A 26,483-nucleotide genomic window follows, 5' to 3' on the forward strand; every position below is an offset into this window, starting at 1 on the left:
GATATTAATTCTTTGTTGGATAAGCAGCTTGCAAATATTTTCTCCCATTCTGTCAGATACCTCTTCAATTAATTAGTTCCTTTGCTGTTCAGAAACTTCTGGGTTTGATAAAGCCCCATTTGTCTAGTTTTGCTTTGCTGCCTGTGATTTGAGGGGTCTTATCCAAAAATGCATTGTGTACACGAATGTCTGGAAGTGTTTCTCATATGCTTTCTGCAAACATTTTCATAGTTTCAAGTCTTAACATTGAGATCCTTGATCTCTCTTGAGTTGATTTTTGTATATGGTAAGAGGTAGGGATCTAATTTCATTTTTCTACATGTTTATAATCCATTTTGCCAGTACCATTTATTGAAAAGACTATCCTTTCTTCAATGCATATGCTTGCCACCTATGTCAAAAATCAGTTGCTGTATGTATGTGGATTAATTCTGGGATCTCCATCCTGTTCCATTGGTCTGTGAGTCAGTTTATTCCAGTACTGTGGTATTTTAATTACTGTAACTTTGTAGTATGCTTTGAAATCAGATATTGTGATGCATCCAGCTTGATTTTTTTTTCCTCGGGATCATTTTGGCTATTCTGGGTCTTTTGTGGTTACACATGAATTAGTAGCATATGTAAACAATTACTACTTAAGTTTAAATTGACAAAGCTGAATCAATATTTTGTGTTCAATTGAGTTAATTATTAATAAGAACTACTTCAGGGACTTATTGTTATCTTTCAAGAAAAATATACCCAAAAGACTGTACCAGTCAAGCTCAGCTGAATAGTTTTAATGCCAAGAGAATGTAATTTAAAATTTTTTTTCTACTACTGGGACACTACATAATTCCCATAAAAATATGAAAGAACTAATCAATGGATATATGACATATTTGAAAAATCTGTCACACTCCCAAGTTACAAATATATCTCAATAGATATTTAATGTTATTCAGACTTTTGTTTACAAAATGAACCTTAAAAACTACTAATATTTTTCCCACATACTTGCTTGATACTATAAGGAAAATTTTGTTTTACAAAAATATCCCTTGATCATGTTGTGACTTCATCTGGCGTGCACACACACACACACATAGAGCTTAATTATGTGCTGATACAGTTTTTGTCTTTTGATGCTACATATATTTACCTCTTTACATAATCTTACATTGGAAGATTCATCTTTGTCATTTGCCCCATAAAACACCCTGTTTACCCATGACTATAGCTGCTTGTGCTCAACTGCAATCCAAAGATATTACATAGAAAGTTCAAGAAATCAACAATTTATGTCCAAGTTGTGTGTCATTCTGAATAGTGAGATGAAATCTCATTCCTGCTCAGGGCGTGACTCATTCCTTTGTCCAGTGTATCCACACCATATACTCTACCCTTCTGTTAGCCACTTAGTAGCTGTCTCAGTTTTCACATCAACTGTTGGTATCTCCGTGTTTGTGTTCAGGTAACCCTTATTTACTTAATAGTGGCCCCAAAGCACAAGAGTAGAAATTCTGGCATTTTTATATAGCATACTGTTCGATTTGATTGTTACTTATTGCAGTTAATCTCGTTCTGTGCCTAATTTATAAATTGAACTTTTATCACAAGTATGTTTAAATAGGAAAAACAGTATATATGGAGTTTAGCACTATCTGTATTTTAGGTTTCCACTGAGGGTCTTAGTGGAGAAAGGACTATTGTAATTTCACAAATAGAATTGAAATATTTCTGTTTGTGATAATTGTCAATTTAAGTAAAGGTATTGCTAAAAATTTACATAGAAATTTAATATATATGAACATATATATTTCATAATAATTTACAATAACCTGGAAGTTGCTGAGTAAAAAATAGCATATTCATTTACGTTTTAAACTAATTAATCCATAGTCGTCTGTTCTGTACTTATAAAAAAGCTATTATAGGCCGGCGCCGTGGCTTACTAGGCTAATCCTCCGCCTTGCGGCGCCGGCACACTGGGTTCTACTCCCGGTCGGGGCACCGGATTCTGTCATGGTTGCCCCTCTTCCAGGCCAGCTCTCTGCTGTGGCCAGGGAGTGCAGTGGAGGATGGCCCAGGTGCTTGGGCCCTGCACCCCATGGGAGACCAGGATGAGTACCTGGCTCCTGGCTCCTGCCATCGGATCAGCATGGTGCACCGGCCGCGGCGGCCATTGGAGGGTGAACCAACGGCAAAGGAAGACCTTTCTCTCTGTCTCTCTCTCTCACTGTCCACTCTGCCTGTCAAAAATAAAAATAAAAATAAAAAAAGTAAAAAAGCTATTATATGGATAAATTTTGTCTCTAAGTGTATTTTTATATGATTAGACAGAAAATTCTGTTTTAAGTGCAATAACAAACATTCTTTTAATCATTGCTCTTCCTGTGATTATTACAAAGTTGAAATAATTTTTTTTTTTTCTGGGTGGACGTTGTGATGCAGCTGGTTAGGCCACCACTTGGGATGCTTGCACCGAAATCTGAGTGCTGGTTCAAGTCCCGTCTCCTCTGCTTCCCATCCAGTTTCCAGATAATGCACACTTTGAGGAGCCGCAGACAATGGCTCAAGGACTTAGGTTCTCAGTGTTTGAGGCTCCTGGCTTCTGCCTGGCCCAGCCCAGGCTGTTACAGGCATTTGGGGAATGAATCCTTGACTGGAAGAACTCTTTCCTCATCCCTATCACACCGCCTTTCAAACAGATGACCATAAACTAATAAACATTCGAAAAATTCACAGAATAATTTTTTACAGGATAAATATTTTTAGAAATGTTACATTTTCTTTTGAAAGCAAATAGCTGTTGAATTCTTATACTTTGAAGAGTTGTTTTTTTTTTTTTTTTTTAAGTTAAGCTACTCTAGCAGTTCTTGACCAAACTCTGATGAACCGTGGGGGTGGGGGTGGGGGGTGTCTTGTGAATATACAGTCAGGTGAGAAGTTTTGCAGCCACATTTCCCAACATCGCCAGTGCTACTACACCACTGCCTACTCTGAGTAGTGAATGGTGTGCTGTGACCCAAAGGAGTGAAACTTGGAGTTTCACACAAGAGTGATGTGTAACTCACCCGAGCCCTTTTGGTTCTGTGTTTAGAATCTCAAGGAGTGTTCTGCATTCCTCAGGTTCATTGAACTTTTTTTTTTTTATATGTAAAGGTTTATTGACACATGTGAATGTATAAATGGGTATCCAGAAAGTATTAAGGGGTACAAAATAAAAATCTTTACCTCTTTACCATAGTTACACTATTTCCTTTTCTAGAAGCACCAAATACAAAGAGTTTTCTATGCTCTCTATAGGTAATCCGTTCATATAAGCACCATTTACATTGATTTTTCTCTTATTTTTACACAGACGGTAGTATTCCATGTCTTAATGGTCATCTTCCTAAGGACTTTGTCCCAGTGTAGGGATTTAACATTGGGTACATGACAATAAGCATTCTGTTTTATTCATTTCATTTGTTGGTGTTTCTGATTGGATTATTTTCTGTTCTGTTTAGCTCTTTTGACAACGAGTTTGTTTACCAGCAAAGAGGACTTGGACCCATTGAAGAAGATACTATTCTTGTTGTGGATCCAAATAATGCTGCAATACTCCATTCTAGTGGGAAAAATCTGTAAGTGGAATGACTTATGTTGCTATTGGGCTTGTACTACATGTATTGGGTATAAAATGTGCCATTGGGTTTTGAAAGAGTGTATATTATATAGCTGCTTTTAAGAACCCAAGATGCTTACTGGGCCAGCCAATCTTTCATTTTCTCAGTAAGTGGTTCTAAAGCTTGACTTAATATTACAACCACCTAGGAAGTTTGTTCTTTTTTTTTCTTTTTTTTTAACTTTTATTTAATGAATATAAATTTCCAAAGTACAGCTTATGGATTACAATGGCTTCCCCCCCATAACGTCCCTCCAACCCGCAACCCTCCCCTTATCCACTCCGTCTCCCCTTCCATTCACATCAAGATTCATTTTCGATTCTCTTTATATAAAGAAGATCAGTTTAGCATACATTAAGTAAAGATTTCAACAGTTTGCTCCTACACGGAAACATAAAGTGAAAAATACTGTTTGAGTACTAGTTATAGCATTAGATCTCAATGTACAGCACACTAAGGACAAAGATCCTACATGAGGAGTAAGTGCACAGTGACTCCTGTTGTTGACTTAACAAATTGACACTCTTGTTTATGGCATCAGTAATCACCCTAGGCTCTTGTCATGAGCTGCCAAGGCTATGGAAGCCCCCTGAGTTCACCCACTCTGATCATATTTAGACAAGGCCATGGTCAAAGTGGAAGTTCTCTCCTCCCTTCAGAGGAAGGTACCTCCTTCTTTGATGACCCATTCTTTCCACTTGAATCTCACTCGTGGAGATCTTTCATTTAGGTTTTTTTTTTTCCCCCAGAGTGTCTTGGCTTTCCATGCCTGAAATACTCTCATGGGCATTTCAGCCAGATCTGCATGCCTTAAGGGCTGATTCTGAGGCCAGAGTGCTGTTTAGGACATTTGCCATTCTATGGGTCTGCTATGTATCTCACTTCCCATGTTGGATCATTCTCTCCCTTTTTGATTCTATCAGCTAGTATTTGCAGACACTATTCTTGTTTATGTGATCCCTTTGGTTCTTAGTCCTATCATTATGATCAATTGTGAACAGAAATTGATCACTGGGACTAGTGAGATGGCATTGGTACATGCCACCTCGATGGGAAGTTTTTTCTAAAAACTAGGTTTCTTTTGTCTGTTGGTCCCTTGTCTTCTTTTGAGAAATGTCTGTTCAGGTCCTTTTTTAAAATTTATTTGACAGGTAGAGTTATAGACAGTGAGAGAGAGAGACAGAGAGAAAGATCTTCCTTCTGTTGGTACATTCCCCAATTGGCCATCACGGCTGGCGCTGAGACGATCTGAAGCCAGGGGCCAGGTGCTTCTTCCTGGTCTCCCATGCTGGTGCAGGGCCCAAGCACTTGGGCCATCCTCCACTGCACTCCCAGGCCACAGCAGAGAGCTGGACTGGAAGAGGAGCAACCGGGACTAGAACCCAGCACCCATATGGGATGCCAGCACCGCAGGCAGAGGATTAACCAAGTGAGCCAGGGCACCAGCCCTTAGGTCCTTTTCCCATTTCATTTCAAAATTGATACAAGTAAATTTCAGATGTTCTCACCACAAAAAGAAAGTATTGGAGGTGAAGGCCATATTAATTAGCTTGATTTAATCATTTCATGTTGTATGATGCATTGTAACATCATATGGTATGCCATAAATAGTTAAGATTATAAAGTTTTAAAAAATAGACTCAGATATAGGCTGGGGTAGATCTAATACATGAAGCTCCAGGTGATTATAGCAGGAATTCAAGCTTGAGAGAGCCATTGATGTACACAGTTAATCAGGTGAGTTGCTGGGCAGCAAGGTCTGATGATTAAAAAAAAAATCCTCAGCAGGAAAGTCATATATTAAGGAAAAAAAGCTTCCCTCTTCCTACCTAAGAGTGAAGGCTAAACAAATGTCACTTTTAGTTTTCCTTAGCAGGTGTGTATAATTTGACTTTGAAAGCTCCTCATCATTTTGTCTTATTCCTAGATGGCATTTAGAGGCAAAAAAAAAAAAAAAAAGTTGGCTGATATTCATGGTCATTGAAAGAAAGGGACACCTGCTCACAAAATGTCCTCGACCGTTGTCCCTGGCTGCTTCAGGAAGCCCCTCCATCTGCTTAGGCATAGGGACAGCTAGTTTCTTTGAAAGGCAAGGATCCACCACTTTGAATGCAGCTGCTAGATGGTAATAATGGGGTTTAAGGTTTTTTAAAAAACAGAGTTCTCAGCTGCTGAGTCAGGAGCCTAATTCTAAGACCAACTACGCCACTCTGTGTGTGAGCCTGCCTCCACTAGGCAGAGGCATCCTGGAGAGAAATCAAGGTGAAGGTGAAACAATTGCCACCAAATCAACCTGGCCATCACTGGGGGATCCATGTTGAAGGCAAATCATAACCTTCTCTTTCAGTCACCAAACAGGGACGTTGATCAGTAAATTAGTCAATGGCAGAATGTTCCAGATGGCTCAGGAAAAAAGAAAAAAAAGAATTGGTGCCCACACAATAGTCAGGCTAGAAGTGGACACATAAGGCTTATGGATTGTCATGTGTCACTGGACAAAAACCACCTTACTATATTGTCCCTGTGTTTGTTAACTCTGTGCAAGTGCCTTAAGCCCAAGGGGCTGCCGTCTGTATGAGCTCCTGTTTGTCTTACTTAGGTCATTCAGATTGATTTGCTAGCTAGATTAACTTTCTCTAATGATGGTCCAGCTTAGAACTTCACTTTGCTTAGAGGATCACAGCCCACATTTGCTGAAAGTTGTTTTATTTGTGTTTTACACAGAACAGTGGGCACTCTTAGAGCTTTGGCATCTATATTTAGCATTTATATTAACAAAATATTATATTGCTTTGGGGTATATTTTTTGAAACTATATTTTATTAGAACTATACAAATACATTACTAGACAACTTGTTTTACAGGTATTTTTAGATGATAATATGTACAATCTTAGACCCTGTTTTTAAATTGGTATTATTTGTATTATATAATCTAACATACTTATAATAAATATCTATGATTTTTACATGACTAAATTTTAACATGACTAAATTTTAACATGACTAAATACTGCTTAAGATTTGTCACAGGGAGATTTCTGTTATAAAAGATATTTTCATTTACCAATTCATTTTGGACTTTTCTGCAATCATACAAGTGTACTTTTATCAATTTATAAATTCATACTGCTTTTAACAACAAATCAGAAAAAAATCCTTCTGTGTGTGCTCTGAGTATAAATACATAATGAAGACAATGGTTTTTGTTTTACAGGTTTTACTTGCCACATGGCCTGAGTGTAGATACTGATGGAAATTACTGGGTCACAGACGTGGCTCTGCATCAGGTAATCTCCCATTTGGCAGTTTTCAGAGAGAAGCTGGCACGGTTAAGCTTTCCAGGTACTCTGCAGCCATTTGAGTTTGTTTCTGTGACCCAGAGAATTTACAACAAAAAAAATGGAACAGCCATGTCTGAGTTCAGGCCATTATAACAAAGTGCTAAGGCTTGGGTGGTTTATTAACAACAGAAAATTCGTTTCTCGCAGATCTGGAGTCTAGAATTGAACCCAGGTATTTCAGTGTGGGACATGGGCATCAAAACTGGCATCTCAACCGTTTGGAAACCCTCACCCCTCTCATGTCCTTTTTTGTTTCTCACAGGGGCACTAATCCCATTCAAGAGGTCTGTACTCCAAGGACCTAATCCCCTCCCAAAGGCTCTACCTCCTGATACCATCAGCTTGGAGGTTAGGATGTCCACAAACGAATTTGAGAGACACACATGCAGCCCATAAGTCCACTTTTGAAATTTTGCTTTTGGCCTTCACTACTAGGGAATGCTAATCTGTAAATCCTCAGCTCCCCTGGGCTGGCAGGAAGCTTAGGGGCCACATGAAACTTTGCTGTGACAACTACATGAGTCCTGCAAGCCTCCTTCTTGGCTTTCTGGATTCGCTTTTACCCCCTTTGTCCCCATGTTTTATTTCTGTTATATCACTTGTGTTGTATATTTGCTTTCCTAACAACCTTATTCTTCTGTAAATTGAGGCAAGGTTTCTAGTAAATACATATTTGTATATAAAAAACTCAAATTTTGGTCCTATTTCAGAGAAATTATTTTTCAATCACAGAAGAGTTACAGAGTCTCCATCCCCTCACCTCACCAAACCATGAACTTGTCAAGTATACTTTTGCAATGCCTATTAGGAGCAGGTGGCAAAAAACCAGGAAGATGAAAGACAAAAACTAGAACTCAGAAGACATAATTATCAAAGTTATTATGTTCTCTTAGCAGTCTTCAAATGTTGTCCCAGTAAACAAAAATTATTGCTCCTGTCTTATCTAGAGAGCATTGTAGCACTTCAGAAAGTTCATGGGAAATGGGATGAAATTGAATACATTTATCTTAGTGCAACAAAGGTTGAAATCCATGCATACAAGGGACTTCCAAAAGGTTCATGACAAATGTGTTTTATGAAAAAAAAAAAAACTTCATCTATTTAAAAAATTTTTTGTACCAAGATATACATATCTTTTAGTCCCACTTCCCACAGACCTTTGAAGTACCCTTGTAATTAGCTAAGGAAAGACAACAAGGAAATGTGGAGATGGGTAGAATAGAATATCCACTCACTTAATGGTCTCCATTCTCCACACATTAACTGGATGATCTTGAGCAAATCCCTACAGCGCCATAGGCTTCATTTATCAAATGAAGCAATCAGACCAGATGATTTGTAGGGTCCCAGCCAGTTGTGAAAAGTAGGTTCTGGGAGCAGACACTCCAGTTGCTTCTGCAAGTGGTCTTGACTATGTTGGGGTGTATGTCTTTTTATGTCTGTAACAACCATGGAAAGTTGGTAAACTTTTTACTCCTTTGGAAAAAAGGTGTTCAAACTGGATCCAAACAGTAAAGAAGGCCCCCTCTTAACCCTGGGACGGAGCATGCAGCCTGGCAGTGACCAGAATCACTTCTGTCAACCCACTGACGTGGCTGTGGATCCAGGCACAGGCGCCATCTACGTATCCGATGGTTACTGCAACAGTCGGATTGTGCAGTTCTCACCAAGTGGGAAGTTCATCACACAGTGGGGAGAAGGTACCCAAAAGCATGACTGATCTGTAATTGTAATTTCAGTGTCACCAGGAACACGTGATTGGCTACCTCTCACAGTGGTGACAATGGAATTGTCCTCTGCAATGAAGCAACCAGGGCCACTGCATGTATGCAGTTGGCTTGGTCACATACAACACACATGCGTGTACACACACATACACGTCTTTGAAGGGAAAAAGAATGCTTCCACCAAAAGTCTTTGTCCAAGTAGAAGACTTGTAATGTATGTGGGGGAAAGAGATATTATGTGATAAACATACATACTGCAGTACATATGTTCCTTCTGGTTCTAGATATTTAACGGTTTACTATCGTGATTTGAGGATATTAGAACACATTAGAGTTAGACTTTGGGTGATTTTATCAAGTGCGTTTCTGAGGCTTTTCTTTGTTTTGTAGAGACTTCAGGGAGCAATCCTAAACCAGGGCAGTTCAGCGTTCCTCACAGCCTGGCCCTTGTGCCCCATTTGGGACAGTTATGTGTGGCAGACAGGGAAAATGGTCGGGTCCAGTGCTTTAACACTGACACCAAAGAATTTGTGAGAGAGATTAAGCACGCGGCATTTGGAAGAAATGTATTTGCAATTTCATACATACCAGGTATTTTCACCTTACTTTTTGTGTTTTGTTGTATTGTATTTTATCCTTAAAAATTATTTAACTTACTCAGTTTTTATAATGTTTTTTCTTTAAAGGGTTATAACAGATCTTAAACTATCTTAAAACTCCAAGTATGTTGTAAATCATTGTCTAATTCAAGTAACAGTTTTCCTCATGCAGAAATAATGAAGAACTCAAAGGATTTAAGAATTGTTCCCGGGGGCCAGTGCTGTGGTGTAACAGGTAAAGTTGCCACCTGCGACACTGGCATCCTGTATGGGCCCTGATTCAAGACCCAGCTGCTCCTCTTCCCATCTAGCTCCTTGCTAATGCTCCTGGGAAAGCAGTGGGAGAAGGCCCAAGTGCTTAGGCCCCTGCACCTGTATGGGAGACCCGGAAGAAGCTCCCGGCTCCTGACTTTGACATGGCCTAGCCCCAACCATTGTGACCATTTAGAAAGTTAACCAGAGGATGGAGGAAGATTTCTCTCCCTCTCATGTGTGTGTGTGTGTGTGTGTGTGTGTGTGTGTGTTTTCCTGTCTCTCTGTAACTCTGCCTTTCAAGTGAATAAAAAAAAGAAAATGTTCCCAAACACAGATTTTCATTTTTCCTTAATTATGATCATCTGGTCTAGTTATTAAATGATTAATATTATGTCTTCACGCATCACCAACAGATGGTAGGTGTCTGATAAAATCACCATTCAGAATAATTGTTTTATACTTTTTAAAAACGGTGGCCAATATTTTTAAAGATAAATATTTTAAATATGTGAGATTTATGTGTAAATGCCAGGAGAAATAACAAGTGCATTATTGAATATTTTTTCTAATTTTCAATACAAATTTTCTTGACTTGTTAAAGATTTATTTATTTATTTGAAAGGCAGAGTTACATAGAAAGAGAGAGGGTGAGAGATATTCCATCCACTGGTTTACTCCCCAAATGGCCACAACAGCCAAGGCAGGCCAGGCTGAAGTTAGGAGCCAGCAGCTTCTTCCGGGCCTCCCATGTGGGTGCAGGTGCCCAAGCACTTGGACCATCCTATGCTGCTTTCCCAGGTGCATTAGCAGAAAGCTGGATCAGAAGTGGAGCAGCCAGGAAGGAGCAGCATCCATTGGGATGCTGGTGCTGCAGGCTATGGCTTTAACCTGCTGAGCCACAGCCAGCCCTAATCTTCTTGACTTTAAGAAATTTCAAAGGAAATTTGAAAAAGTCAAAATGACAAAATAAGATGCACATGATTCATAGTACAAAAAAACAGCTTAAGATTTCTTTAAATGTAAATACATAACAACTGAAAATATATTTTATTTCTAAATATGTATATAATTTTGCAGTATATTTTATTAAGCATATTTACACCCATATTAAATTAGCATCGACTCTTCATAGTCACCATTATAATTATGTCTCTTACTAAAGTTATTATTGAAAGTTGCATATGGCTCCTGTCTTCCCAGGGAGTCCTGAATTAATTTAGGACAAAGACTAAAAGGAGTCAGCTGACTGAATGGGGAGAAAATTTGGCTTCCCCAAGGGATAAGTAATAGAAGATTTTCATTAATGTCAATGAAATTGAATTGTCAGGGTGGTCTTATCTCATATTTAAAGAATAAATTTATCAGGACCATTCACTTTAAAAAGGATGATCAAATTATTAGTGAACCAAAATAAATATAAGAAGAAAAATATTAAGAGAGAAGATGAGAATAAATCTGGCTAAAGACAATCTAAACAAAAGACAGCTCTCTCAATCATATTGCGTAGTAGTATTGATGTTTATAGTGTTGATTCTTTTCATTGTATGATATGCCACAAACATTATGCTATTCTTAAAGCAAGATGAAAGTATTTTCAATGATAAGTCAGTTTTGTATATATTTTATTTATATTTATATATATTTAAATATATTTATATTTATATATTTAATTTTTAAAAACTAATGATCAGTAATATGAATAATTTGAGTGTCTCATCACTATTTCCATTATTTATTATTTTCCTACAAAAATGTTGATTGGAATTAATAGAGATGTTCTGAGATTTTAATTAGGGAAAAGGATATCTTGGATAATTTTAATATGCATCTCACATTTTCTAAGTCCAGTTGTTTAAAATCAGATTTTTAAAACAGTAACTTCACTTACTTTATTTGCATATTTCTTGATTCTACTTGCAGCTATGGTATATGTTACTTTTTAAAAATTATTTATTCAAGAGGTAGACAGATAGACACACAGAGTTCCCAACTGCTAGTTTACTTACCAAATACCTATAAGAACAGGGGTTGGGTCAGGCTGAAGCCAGGAGCTGGGAATCAAGCCTTGTCTCCTATGTGGGTGGCAGGGATGCAACTACTTGCGCCGTCATCTCTGCCTCCCAGGGTCTGCAGTGGCAGAAAGCTGAAGTGTGGAGCCAGAGCTGGGAAGTGAACCCAGGCACTTCGGTGGTGGACAAGAGTGTCTAACTGTTGTCTTTTTTTTTTTTTTTTAAGGCTTATTTATTTATTTGAAAGGGAGAGTTAGAGGGAGAGAGAGAAAGATGGAGAGACAAAGAGAGAGAGAAAATGATCTTCCATCTGCTGATTCACACCCCAAATGGCCACTACAGCTGAGGCTGGGCCATGGCCAAAGCTAGCAGCCTGAAATTCTGTCATGCTCTCTCAGAGGGGTACAGGGACCCAAGTACTTGGGCCATCTTCTGCTGTTTTCCCAGGTGCATTAGCAGAGCTGAATAGGAAGTACAGCAGCCAGGGCTCAATCCAGTGTTCATATGGGATCCCAGCATTGCAAGCAGCTGCTTTACCTACTGCAACACAATACCCGCCCCTTAACTGTCATCGTAACAGCTAGTCCAAACACCTGCCCCTACATATTTTTAAAAGTTATGATGCCCCAAAATAATTCGTCTGAATAACCTGACTTTTCCCAATACCTACTTAGGATGCTTGTGATATCTATGTCTATATAATCAGTGTATTTATATATCAATATCTACGTATTCCTGATTTCTACTATCTTCCTAAATGGAACAGACTTTCCAGTTCCCTAATTCCTTATTGAAAGCTTAGTCCTCTAACTTGGTTGCCCCTGATCTGGTTACTCAATGGAAGGTACCAAGTTGACCCTAAATATATTTTGTGTGTGTATAAAGTACATGCATATATTTGAAGATCAGTTTTATTCATATTCTAAATAAAGGTTAACTGGATGTGTTGTCATAGGTTTGCTCTTTGCGGTGAATGGGAAGCCTTACTTCGGTGAACAGGAACCTGTGCAAGGATTTGTAATGAACTTTTCCAGTGGGGAAATTATAGATGTCTTCAAGCCTGTACGCAAGGTATTCACCTCATTGCCTAGGTTTCCACTTTCATGAAAATAAAACAAAAGTATGAATTTAGGCATTCAATTTGTAGTTGTATAAGCAACAGAAGATCTTTTAGGAGTTACGATAACTTTCTTAACTAGGTTGGTGGGAATATCCTATGATGATGTTTTATTTAGGATAAATGTCTTTGCCTGTTCAGGTTTCTTTAACTGCAAATTAACACTATGCAGTTCTAAGATTCGTAGTGGACTTTGCAGAAGATGGCAGGTTTGAATTGAAATTTCCCAAGAAGTAAGTCTTTTCCCAGTTTCAGCCAAGTAGGGATAACACCACATATGTTAAATGTACTGTTACAGTTCTCTTAGACTCAACAGAAATCTTTGCTGGATTTTTTTTATTGCTATAACTGTACTAAGTGGCAAGACTAGAAAGTAGAATTTATTCAAATTCTAAAGATTTGGTTTACATTAGGCATTAAAGGCTTTTGACTTCATAGAATTTTTATTGTACTGCAGTTGTTTTTACAATGCTTTTTTTGCAAACACACTATCTATGGTTTGGTGTGTCCACAGCCTTTCTAACTTCCCTGTGGACTGTGTCTGTGTATGATGGCCAGAGTGTTCAGAATGCTTATTCACGCTGTACGAATGTGGGTGCATTTGCTTGGGGCACCGCAGTTGTAAAAAGTTCAACCTGCTAAAGCGATACACATAAATGTACTTTTCAAAATATGTGGAAACTGATTGGCTTTCTTGGTTCAAAATGCAATTGTCATAAGTCACTAGGAAAAGTATATCTTGATGCTTGTAATTCTTACTCTTTTTTTAAAGATTTCTTTATTTATTTGAAAGTCAGAGTTACACAGAGAGAGGAGAGGCAGAGAGAGAGAGAAAGGTCTTCCATCCACTGGTTCACTCCCCAAATGGCCGCAACGGCCGGAGCTGTGCTGATCTGAAGCCAGGAGCTTATTCCAGGTCTCCCACATGGGTGCAGGGGCCCGAGTACTTGGGCCATCTTCTACTGCTTTCCCAGGCCACAGCAGAGAGCTGGATCAGAAGTGGAATAGCTGGGTCTTGAACCAGCGCCCATTTGGGATGCTGGCGCTTCAGGACAGGGCATTAACCCGCTGCGCCACAGCGTCAGCCCCTATAGTTCTTATTCTTTATGATTCCAAATTCACTAGATTTAAAAAAAAAAAAAAAAACTTTAAATGCCTCAGTATTTTAGCAGTTTGTTAGAATACCAACCACAAGTCTGAGGCTTATCACATTTCATCCAAAAGATATGTATGAAGATACTTCAAAAAGTTCATGGAAATGCATATTAGAAAAACATTATTTATGAAATTAAAAAATTTTGTACCAAAATAAACTTAACCTTCTAGTTCTGTTTTTCCACAGACTTTTTGAAATACCTTCTCAAAAACACTTACTCGGGGTCAGGCCTTGTGCCACAAAGTGAGGATAGAAGAGCAAGCTGTACAGAACACAGCCTCATCCCCAGTGGAGCTTCTAGCACAAGTTCCAGGATCTGATTCAAACATTCTGAATCTAAAGATTCCAGTAAAAGTTCCTATCTTTGGTTTTCAGTGCATATTCTAGCCTAAGATTTTGTCATGAAAATATTTCACCTGAAAAAAAATAAGCAGTCAAATATCAGATCCTGAAAGCCCTTCAGAGAAAATTCATGACCCTGATTACTGTACAGGTCTTCGTTGATTAACTGATCTTTCTTATTGTCCCCTGGAGCGAATTGACTCATATCTATTGATAAAGAAGGTGAGAGGCTTGGCTTCTTCCAGGTCTGCACTTTGTGTTACTGGAATGTTTACCTTCTCTACCTTTTAATGATAATGTAATGTCTGAACCAGAATATTAAGGTTTTTTCTTTCAGATTTTTTATTTATTTATTTGAGAGGTAGAGTTACAGACAGTGAGAGGGAGAGACAGAGCGAAAGGTCTTCGTTCCGTTGGTTCACTCCCCAAATGGCTGCAACAGCCAGAGCTGCACTGATCCGAAGCCAGGAGCCAGGAGCTTCTTCTGGGTCTCCCATGTGGGTGCCAATGCCCAAGGACTTGGGCCATCTTCTACTGCTTTCTCAGGCCATAGCAGAGAGCTGGATTGGAAGAGGAGCAGCCAGGACTAGAACCAGCGCCCATATGGGATGCCAGCGCTGCAGGCAGAGGATTAACCTACTGCACCACAACGCCAGCCCCCAGAATATTAAGTTTTAATTCAAATATGCATCTAGAAACCAAAACTAAGTGCTAAGCAAGAGGCTAGATTCTTTTTTTAAAAAAAAAATTATTTATTTATTTGAAAGGCAGAGTTACACAGAGAGAAGGAGAGGCAGAGAGAGAGAGAGAGTGAGCGAGAGAGAGAGGTCCTACATCCAATCGTTCACTCTCCAGTTGGCCGCAACAGCCGGAGCTAAGCCTATCCGAAGCCAGGATCCAGGAGCTACTTCCAGGTCTCCCATGTGGGTGCAGTGGCCCAAGGACTTGGGCCATCTTCTACTGCTTTCCCAGGCCACAGCAGAGAGCTGGATCAGCAGTAGAGCAGCCAGGACTTGAACCGGCATCCATATGGGATGCTAGCACTGCAGGCAGTGGCCTTACCCACTACGCCACAGCACCAGCCCCGAGGTTAGATTCTAAATTCTCTCATAAAAATGTGAATAGTCCTGAATTAAAATTGCAGAAAGTGTTGTGCATATCCATCAGCATTCATCAAACATCCAACCATCAATGTGTCATAACATGTGGGCCGATAGAACAAACTTGCAAAGAATCTCACTCCAAGAAGAAATTTGCTTTTTCTTTTAGTAAACAAGTCTTGATATTACACAGAAATACAGAAAAGTATTCCATGCTGACTCAATAGACTAAAATCAGTTCATGAATCTCAAACTTTTCGTTTAATTAGATTATCATCCCAAAGATTAAGTTTGGGTGAAGTAAATAATATGGTGTATTGACTCTGGTATAATGGGAGAGTCATCTTTTAAGTCACAGGTCAAGTTTTACATACTGGGTGCCTCTGTGCATATCCACTATATTTATTTCCCCATGTATTTTGGATTTCCTTCTACTACTGTATTCTTTAAAAATGCTTACACCTGATACATGACCTCCATCTTCACATCTGTGCTGGGAAACCAAGACAGTAGGACAGGTTCAGTCAGATGGGATCAGAAAGCTGGGAGGGAAGCATACACGTAGTTCCCTCCTGAGCTCTTCCTTCATAATCACAGAAAAGGACTGGGTTGGTGCTCAGAGTCTGCCTCCATTCACATCCCAGAAGATCTTGTCTTCCTTCTTCTATAAGCAGCTCATGTGGAAAAGGAAGGGAATGATCCCCACGCCTCCAATACCAAAACAAAGAGCACTAGCCCAGATTCATGTTAATTTCCCAGCCTTTACAGTGCAGATTAGAATTAGATTATTTGAAAATATTTGAGCTACCTGATTCACAGAAGTTAAATTGCTTGTCCAAGTCTCCCCATAGTAACTAGCAGACCTGGTCTTTCAGCTTCTAAAATGTACAGAACTTTTAATCCCTTTTAATCTCTCAGGTACACTTTTGGATAGCTAGGGCTACGTTAAGCCAGAACGTAAACACAGAGAAACTTCTTGGAAGAACTATTTACTTAATATTAAGTAGGCTTAACCATAATTAGTTTATTAAAGCAAAGATAGTTGTGAAATGGAATACAACACAAATTCCTTATGAGTTTTCTTTTAAATAAAATACAAGATTTTGAGGACAGGTTGCCCTGGGCCTTGTTGCCGGATGCCTAGGAAGATGCTGTCATTCTTTTCTCCTGTCAATTATATTTTACTCCAGATATCTAAAGAGAAGAATTTGCAGAGCCTGATTAGATGATCTTTACATCTGTTCCACTTGAAAGCCAAAAGCTTAATCCCAAAGCTTATCAACATAATTTTCTGTTTCAAATGATACAAAGCAATGGAATAGTTCAGTAGAATGATTAAAATGATAAATGAGAGACTTACCATTATTTGAACATTACACAGTGTACCCCTCCCCCCATAAGCATGAACCTTTTTTTAGATAGAATTTTTTTTTTTTTAGGAAATAGTGATTTTAAATATAAGACGGTAGGTAGTTGCGTGCCTGTGGTTGCAATAGGAGTGGAGGCCCTGAAGGGCCACACACTAACCTTGCACCTGGAGGCCTACAGCGGCCCCAAAGTACGGTATTCCCAACAGAACCAACCCCCTTGTCTCCATGGCTCAGTCTGAGAACCACAGAGGGAGGTTTGTTAATAAGGATAGCCTCGGATCTAGGACATCCTGTGGTCGACTTAAAGAAAAGTCCCTAGCCAATGAGTGGTTCACACATTTCCCCCCTCACATATATTCCCCCACCATTAAAATCTTTTTCCTATCAGAAAATAGGAAACCTGTTCAGAGAACGTCTTAAGGTGTAAAACAGAAACTGCCTTTTGCAAGGCTGTTGCCACCCATCCACAGAACTTAAAATACAGATGAAATTTAATGACAAACCTGTGGGATTTCCACGTGGCAACATGTGATCTCTGGCTCTCTGGCCTTCCCTGCACATGGGGCACCACTCCTTCAAATCGGCTCAAGGAAAGAGCCTCATGGCACAGCTGTCTCATTTTGCTTTTCAACATGACAAACTGTTGCCAATTTGTAAAGCACAGTAGTGCCTCCGAAGCATGTGTGGTTCTTCCGGCCCTCCCAAACTGAGCCAAGAGCCTCAACCATGCCCTTGGTTCACAGCACACCCTAGTGGGCAGAGGTTGGCTGAGACGCCTACAGCCTGGGAAATGTTCCTGTTCCTACTCACTGGTCGTATTTTGAGAACTGTGTATTCAGGCAGGCCTCGCTGGCCTCCGTGGTGACAGACATTATCCACAACCTGCCAACTGGCAACCCCAGGGCACCTTTGGATGGTTCAGGAGACAGATGGAAATGTCAGCAGCACACCAACAAGGCCTGCGGGTCCAGGAATTAGCTCAGTGACCCCCAAGGAGGTCACATGAAGCACCCACATCTCCTGTGTCCTCACGACTGAGACAGCAATGATTTTAAATGAAGAACTACATGAAAGCACAGGACATCTTAAGTCGGAAGTAGGTGGAAGCATGTGCTTCCTTTGCTGGCTCAAAATATTGCGAACATCAGACTTCCGGGATATAAAGCCCACTTTGCCGCCTATCTCCTAGCATAGACTAGCAATAATTTAAGTCCCCCAAGTCTTCGAAATGGTTCCTTTTATCAGCAGTGCACAAATAAAAGATAGCATGTGCTAACTTGGTGAGAATAATAACAAAAATTAATCTCTGGTCCTTTTGACTTCAACAGATTGAAGCAGGCAAATTGTTAGTGAGTAAAAAAATAGAAGAAATAGGAAGGCAAAAAAACATAAGTAACTAGGTAGGCAACATAGCACTGAGTCAACATCTCCTTGGGAATCTCCTTTGACTTGTTAAAGATTGAAAAGTCCATGGTGAGTGTTCCTTAGCATTTTCCAAAGCTTAAGCAGAGTCAGTCCTGAATGAATGAATGAACGTCTCCCCTTGGCATGGAGTTGCTTTGATGAGAACTGCTGTTGCTGTGGGTTGACTGATAAGCTTAGCATTCTGTCGCGTGCTCTGCTGCCCTGCCTGCGGGTGGGGCGGTGCGGAACAGCCTCCTGCTCAACGTGTGGCTCCTTCCCTTGGCAGCGTTTTGACATGCCTCATGACATCGTTGCTTCTGAAGACGGGACTGTGTATGTTGGAGACGCTCAGACCAAAACCGTGTGGAAGTTCACCTTGACGGAAAGTACGGATTTTATGCATCATTGTCCACGTTTCCCCTCCTGTTTACTGTTTAAAGCCATGTGAAGCCAACGCATTTGCATGGCCTTCTATCTCTTTGTTGATGAGAAAATGGAAAATCAAGGTATAAGGCGGTTGCTAGAAGATCTATTTGGTGTCCCTTTCAGGGAATCAGCTAATTTGGAAGAAGTAGAAAGATCTTTTTGGCATTTTTCCCCTGATTTCCAGAGATATTCCACCGGAAAGTCTTGATATCCGAAGTAATGCCTGCTACATAAAGAGCCAGCGTGGTCCCAGAGGAGACAGCCTTGGTGAAGAGAGGGGCTGCCTTGTTTCCATGAGGCTACTCCTGCGTGGCTCTGCATTGCTCAGCAGCCGCTGTGCATGCAGGGACGGCAGCATCTGTGTTAGACGCATTATCCCAAACAGGAAGCGCTCTGCATTCCCCATTTAGACTTCAGCTTTCCCTAAACACTGAATTGCTGTATTTTCATGCAACTTACAATTTTTTCTGAAGACAAATTTGCTTTATCAGAATCCAGCCAGCTGGTTTGGGAATTGTCTAATTGCAATTCGTATATTACTAATTCTATTAAAATATATGTATTTGGAAGGCAGAGTGCAGCAAGAAGGAGAGAGAGAGGGAGAGATGGAGAGAGGGAGAGAGAGAGAGAGAAAGAGAGAGAGAGAGAGAGAGAGAGAGAGAGAGAGATTTGCATCTGCTGGTTCACTCCCCAAATGGCCACAATGGGTAGAGCTAGGCCAAACCAAAGCCAGGAGTCTGGAACTCCATCCAGGTCTCCCACATGGGTGGCAGGGGCCCAAGTACTTGGACCTCTTCTGCAGCTTTCCCAGGCATATTAACAAGGAGCTGGATGAGAAGCAGAGCAGCCTGACCACCAGCAGCCCTCAAATATGCTGATGTGGCATACAGCAGCTTAACCCATTGTGCCACAATGCCAATGGGTTACACACATGTAATTCTTAAAAAGTATACTAACCTAACTCCTGATACAATGCTAAGAAAAATAAGTTTTCTAAATTGAACTGTGCTGAGTGCTTACTGAGCTTCCAGCCTCTATGTCCAGAAATGCTTTTAAAATTGAGCAGGGTCCAAACAATTGGAGATTGAAGATAAAGAAAAGAATTGAGGATGGTAAATTTGAAGCAGCAGGAGCTGCAGCAGGCAGTACTAGATAGAGAACTAGTAAGAACATGTAAACTTGATGAAGAAAAGAAACGTTAATTATAACAAGGAAAGAAAAGAAATTTTAACAAAGGAAAGTAAGTCAGAATGCAGAACATTTTTTAAAAAGATTATTTTATTCATTTAAAATGAAGAATTATAGAGAGGGAAAGCTAGACAGAGAGAGAGAGAGATCTTGTATCTGCTAGATAACTCCCCAAATGGCCTCAACAGCTGGGGCTTAGCCAGGCCGATACCAGGAGCCCTTTCTGGGTCTCTCATGTGGGTGCAGGGGCCCACGCACTTAGGCCACCTTCCACTGCCTTCCCAGGCACATTAGCAGGGAGTTGGAATGGAAATGGAACAGCTAGGACTCAGAGTAGTGCCCATATGGAATACTGGCATTGCGGGCGTCAGCTTAACCCGTTACACCTCAGCACCAGCCCCTAAAGAATGCAGAACTTTAATCATATATAAGTTTTGAAGCCAAATTACTTTGGTAATTGCTGTCTTCAGAGCTGTCCTTTAAGGAACCTTTGCAGGGTTCCTTTGAGTCACTGGCAAGGATTGAGTTCACCCAGGTGCCTGTTGATTATTCTGAGGCAGCAATAGCTGCACATTTCCCATGCAAGGGTGACCGCCTCACCACTCACATCCCCAGAGAGGATCCAGAAAGTGTGGGCACTGTCCACTGTCCCAGATGGGAAAGCATGTGGATGGATAATTCCCAGATGCAAAGCCAAACTCAGGGTTTTCAGTACCCTCACCCCTGCAGATGCCCAAGTACTGTTAAAGAAGGCAAAGACTTGAAAATTTGCAGCTATGAGTATGATCCCTGAACTCATGAAGAGTCCAGTGTGAGCCCCTTTATACCACCCTAGTGGTGGATGTGCAGGAGAGATGATATCTGAGTGACATGGGGAGGATTTTCAAAACACGTGGCTAACCCCACTCGAGATGTGCAGAAAGACAGGTGACGGCAAGTCTTCCCCGGTGGTTTTGAGACGTCTCCTGCAATAGAGCAGTCAGTTTCAAATCTGAAACGCCCTCTCTGTGGTTCCAAGTGTGGCGATTCTGGAAGACTGCACCTCTGGACCAGGAACACTGCCATCAGGGACTCAACCAGTGTGCCCTGTGTTTGAATTCTAAGACTTTAACAGGGCAAACCCACCTGTGACAACTGGAAGACTGGTGCTCCAGTGTTGCAGAGCTGGTTATGGGTCTAAGACATCCGCCCACTTGCAGATAGAACTACTGCACTTATTTCAGAAATGGCACAGTAGCACAGTATTATGATCTCCACAAGGAAAAGCTCATTCTAAATATGCTCAGAAACATTGTTTTTGTTTTCTGTAGGAGATGTTATTCAGGATTCATGGACCTAGCACCTAATGATTTGTATCAATTCTTTTCTAACAAAATAATGCATTTGATGAATTTAGGAGATATTTTCTAATATGGAAGTTTTCAAATATTGTTTTTCCAAGATTCTCATTTCTTTCTCTGGTGTTACAGAAATGGAGCATCGATCAGTTAAAAAGGCTGGCCTTGAGGCCCATGATGTTAAAGGTTAGTGAAATTCCTCTTAGGACTTGGAAACCAAAGGCTGTTTGTGTTAATTCTCTTTTGAGTCTTGATTGCAACTTTAAAAATCACGGGGATAAAAAAGATAATATCTGGTAAATTATCCGTGACTCCTGCTTTGTACTGAACATGTAAATCTGCACGTTGCCGCTGCTTTCTCTGCTAAATGGAGTATTTATGATGAACTCAAATCACTGATTTCAAGTGACAGACGTGATTGGAGATGGAATAAATCCATAACCAGTGAGCCAGAGACATTCAGAGAGGAAAAAAGTCAATCAGTCACTTAAGGAAGGGAAACAGGAAAAATATCATTCAGCGTACTGGGAAAGGCCTTTCATTAATGAACTCTAACAGAAAGCAGTGAAAATATCTTTGGTGAGATAATGTTATTGGGGTCTGGAAACATTAGCTCATTCCTAAGCTCCTATTTTAATACCATTCAGTGCAATGATTTCCCAAGTACTTTCTATGTATGAGGCACTATAAGAGGTCAAAGGGAAATGAAACTATGCCTGACCTCAAGGGATGTACAACGTGGAAGAAGAGGGAGAGAAAGAGAGAAGGGAAGAGAGAGAGACTGATTGATTGATTGATTGATACACACATAAATACCAATAAGTATATCATTGCTTTGGAATATCAGGAATGAGGACATGAGATTTAGTTCCTGCTGAGCAACCACTGGGTTTATCATTATATTATTTTCTTCCTTGCTAGAATGTTTATTTTTGTACATTTTCTGCTGTTTGCAGGAGTTTTATGTGTCGTTTATTCAAAAAGTTCATGGAAAATGGAATCCTATATATGAGTTCTTCAAAAAGATTTTAGAAAATGCATATTATGAAAAAATACGTGGATTTCAATATTTGGGGCAACAAAAACAACTTTGAATTCAATTTTCCATGAACTTTTTGAACTCACAGTTGGGAATCCCCCCCCCCCCCCCCCGGTCTCTTGTGAGACGCTCCTAAGTTTTAAGTGACAAAAGGATTCTATTATTAGTCGTGGTGCAATGATTCACCTAGATATTTGAACTGAACTCTAGGCTTACTTCTTTTCCTTTCTTGTGAAAGCAGGAAAAAAGAGATGAAAACAAGCAAGAACCAAGAGGAAGTGTAGGGATTTTTATCTAGGAACCAAAGATAATATAGCTGATAAGAAAATATAGCTGGCTTCCAGGTTGAAAGGGGAAAGATAATATTATAAAATAAATGAATGGCAATTGTTCAGCTTTTGTACTGACTTCACCGGGTGACTCATGCTCATGTAGTGATTCCCTGATTTCCTATCATTGTTATATACAAAATTATCTGTAAGTTCTGTTTCTCGCAGAACAAATATGTTGGTAAAGATATTATTGTTAGTAATAGCTACTACTCATGGAGCACTAATGATGGACTCTACCTAAATTATCAAGTTTATGACCACATGATAGTTGCAGTTATCCCCATTTTCCAGATAAGGAAGTTGAGGATCAGAATTGCTTCTGAATTCATAGGACTCAGAGCCAGGTTTTAAACCAAGGAGCTGGTGTTTGTGGTAACAGTGGGATATGCTGCCGCCTACGACACCAGCATCCTATGTGAGCACCGTTCAAGTCCTGACTGCTCCACTTATAATCCAGCTCCCTGCTAATGTGCTTGAGAAAGCCACAGATGCTCCAACTGCTTGGAGCCCTGCCACTCACATGGGAGACCAGGATGGAGTTCCAGACCCCTGGCTTCAGCCTGGCACAGCCCTGTCCTGGTCATTGCGGCCATTTGGGGAGTGAACCAGTGAATGGAAGACCTCTCTCGCTCGCTCGCTCTCACTCTCACTCTGCCTTCCAAATAAATAATCTTTAAAAATAAATAAATAAAATAAACCAAAGTCTTTTGAATGCCAGAGCCTGAGCTGTTAACCACTATTTCTGTACTGTTAAGGTTGAGAGTGGTGCCAAGAGTTTGTGCACTATAAATGCTTCCAAATATTGTGGTTTGGGGAAGATCATTTATTTTGAAACCCTGAAAATTTCAAATTGGTCTGAAGTCATTTCTAAGATCCCTCCAAAAAAATCAGCATTGCATGGGTTGGCCTGTTGAGAACAGCCCAGCCATACTGACCTCCTCTTGGCTGGTCAGTGAGGGATGAGTAACGATCTCTTGCAGGTCTGAGCCCATTGGGTTGGAAAACCTCTCGGCTTTGTGGCAGAATCCAGCAGTTCAAACAGTAAATTTTAATTGAAATGTTATCATGATGGGCCAGTCATGAACTGACATGAAGTTGTTCTACTCGTAGGACCATAGAACTCTCATTAAATCTTTCTCTTTTTTTTAAAGATGTATTTATTTATTTGAAAGGCAGAGTTACCGAGAGGCAGAAGCAGAGAGAGAGAGAGGGAGAGAAGTCTGAAGTCTTCCATTCACTAATTCACTCCCCAAATGGCCACAAAGGCTGGAGCTGGGCCAATCTGAAGCCAGGAGCCAGGAGCTTCTTCCAGGTCTCCCATACAGTGCAGGGGCCCAAGGAGTTGAGCCATCTTCTACTGCTTTCCCAGGCCATCAGCAGAGAGCTGGATTGGAAGTGGAGCAGCCAGGATTTGAACCAGCGCCTATATGGAATGCCAGCACTGTAGGCAGTGACTTTACCCACTGTGCCACAGCACCAGCCCCCAATCTTTCATTTTTACAATTTATTTATTTTGAAAGGCAGAGGGATCTCCCATGTGCTGGTTCACTCCCCAGATGCCCGTAACAGCCAGGGCTGAAACTGGGAGCCAAGAGCTCACTCCAGGAATCCTGTGTGGGTGGCAGGGACCAACCACTTGAGTCATCACCTACTGCTTCCCTGGGTGAACCTTAGCAGGAAGCTAGAATTGGCAGCAGAGGCAGGACTTAAACAGGTACTCTAATATGGGATGTGGGCATCCCAAGCAGCTTGCTAACCACCCCTAAACCATAGATTTTTAAATTATTCTGGTTCCACAAAGGAATATAAATCATGCTAGGTCTCTAAATTATATCTCTTAAAAATACCATGAAGTTTAATTCAAAACCACCCTTTACAAAAGAGATGGAGACACACTATCCCAGATTTATAGCCTGTGGATACATGTCAATTTTAAATCTGCCAATTCGAGTCACCTTTGGTGACACCTTTCCCCCCCATGAATGGTCATGAAACTGATCAATAGGAACAGGGGTTCAGGACCAATGTGCCAAGGAACTGGCCAGAATAAGAGAATTTGATATATTTAAAAAATAATAATGTAGGAAAGACATTTTCATGTCAAATAAAGTTATTAGGAATAAAACAGATATGCTAATACTGTCCCACAAGTCTATACGACCCATTCCATCCCCCAGTTAAAGATGCTGAAGATGGTCAGTCTCAAGAAAACCTTTAAAAACTTCCCTGGTGCAGTCAGCTTCCAACGCCTTATAAGGAACAATATATTGTAAGGAGCACATTACATTTCACAAGAGAAAGGAATGATCTCATTCTATAATTGCTTTCCACTGTCTTCTAGAGTGTTACTTGCCAGTTTGCCAACCTCCAGCCTTGTCCTGCCTAAAATGAACTGGGTAACATTGCTATGCTGCTGAATTAAGAATGTCCCTCCTTTTCCAATTTCAAATGGTCTCTGGGCCTCTTCCCACTGTCATGGGTTTGAGATATGCACATACTTCTACACAAATACTTTATGACCTTCATGGAAAAATGAAATTAGCAGACAAATTTATTTTGGTGCAAAAAAACTCTTGAAATCCAGGTATAGTTTTTCTAAGTACACATTTTCCATGAACTGTTTGAAGAGCTCTCATATATGCACACCACACAAAATGGCCAGCCTCCTATTCTCTATTTATTCTATTTATTTATATAAAAGCAGAGAGAAAGAGAAAGAACTTCCATCTGCTCGTTCACTTCCCAGATGTTATACATATAGTTACATATCAGCTTTTCAAAATCATGTTTATTTCCAAACACACAGATAAATGTTGTAAGAGCTTTTGCTCCTTTAAGACCGTAAGTCATTTTTATTCTAGCTAGACTACTTCCAGCATCATGTATGGCTTAGAACAGAGTCGTGCTAGGTACCCACTGCCGTCCCAAATGCGCACAGCATGCTAACTTCTTCACTCCCAAGCCATCAAGGATGCTCCAAATTACTGGTATATTATTAATGAAAGAATTTAGGATAAAGAGTGAAAGTGTCAATATTTAGATGATTCTTTATGTTTTGAGGGTAATTCTTAGACTCTTTAGTGACACATATTGTCCTAGGTTTCTTACTTCATCTATAGCAGCTCCTGAGAACAGCCACAGTGTTGCTTTTATATCTGTCTATCATCTATCTATCTATCTATCTATCTAATATGAAATGTAGAATGTTTAGCCTCCTTTTTAAGACTATAGAGCATCTTTTAAATCTTAAATATATTCCCAAAGTTGCAATGTTCAAATATTTTTAGTAAATGCCACTTCAAGTACCAGAAGAGGTGTAGAAATCAAGACAATTTAAAGTGCTGTGTGCATATCTTAGCAAGAGCAAGTTCATTGACTCACTCTTATCATACTCTGAATGCTAAACTGATTCTTTTTGTCATCTGTTACCCAAACCAGCCACCCACAGTTCTTTCCATAATGGAGCCCAATCCTAGCTTTGCCTTATCAAAAAAAAAAAAAAAAAAAAAAAAAAAAAAAAAAAAAAAAAAAAGCCTAGATAATAGATAGGCGCTGGTGTAGCCATTATATTAGGTACAGCCAAAACCATAAATGAAAGGTAGGGAATAGTAGGTGATTACTCTTCAAACAAAACAAACCATCTTCCAAAGCAAACACGCTCTTGAATACCACGCTACCTCGTTGGCTTATGTTTTCTAATCCCATTTTCTATATATTGTTAGTTTCCTACTTAAACATAAAGCAATGTTATCTATATTTTCTAGAATTACAAAGAAAAGTACCACACTGTGACCAGGAAGAGTAGGAGTCACACTTGTATTCCCTTTGGGAACTGAGACTTAGAAAGGTTGAATTTGAACCACTTGGTCCAGGAACCAATCCCTTTCCTTCTCTGGCATTCAGATTTCAAGAGCCATTTGAGTGGACAAAGGAGAGAGTGTGGGTCCTCCTTAACCATAGTTGAGAGAAGGAAGTGAAGCCATTTGCACAGCGGTGTTCATGAGAGTGCCTACTCATGGGCTGGAAGGGATGCTTAGGGCAGAATGATGTGTGGTGTGAGCCAAGTGCTCATTGACTAATCGAGGCTCC

At 40.1% G+C, this 26,483-nt stretch overlaps 1 protein-coding gene across 6 annotated transcripts in view; it reads left to right on the forward strand.

Moving 5' to 3' along the window:
* Window positions 1-26,483, forward strand: part of PAM (peptidylglycine alpha-amidating monooxygenase) — a 338,531-nt gene that overhangs the window by 305,814 nt on the left and 6,234 nt on the right. For all 6 annotated transcript variants that reach the window (XM_051853947.2, XM_051853946.2, XM_051853949.2 and 3 more), the window contains 7 exons: window positions 3,492-3,608; window positions 6,867-6,939; window positions 8,483-8,693; window positions 9,111-9,311; window positions 12,539-12,654; window positions 18,359-18,458; window positions 21,156-21,209. In XM_051853947.2, the coding sequence (XP_051709907.1) occupies window positions 3,492-3,608; window positions 6,867-6,939; window positions 8,483-8,693; window positions 9,111-9,311; window positions 12,539-12,654; window positions 18,359-18,458; window positions 21,156-21,209 (872 nt within the window). The remainder of the gene's footprint in view (window positions 1-3,491; window positions 3,609-6,866; window positions 6,940-8,482; window positions 8,694-9,110; window positions 9,312-12,538; window positions 12,655-18,358; window positions 18,459-21,155; window positions 21,210-26,483) is intronic.

Source organism: Oryctolagus cuniculus, chromosome 14 (assembly GCF_964237555.1).
Source record: "Oryctolagus cuniculus chromosome 14, mOryCun1.1, whole genome shotgun sequence".
NCBI classification, from domain to species: domain Eukaryota; kingdom Metazoa; phylum Chordata; class Mammalia; order Lagomorpha; family Leporidae; genus Oryctolagus; species Oryctolagus cuniculus.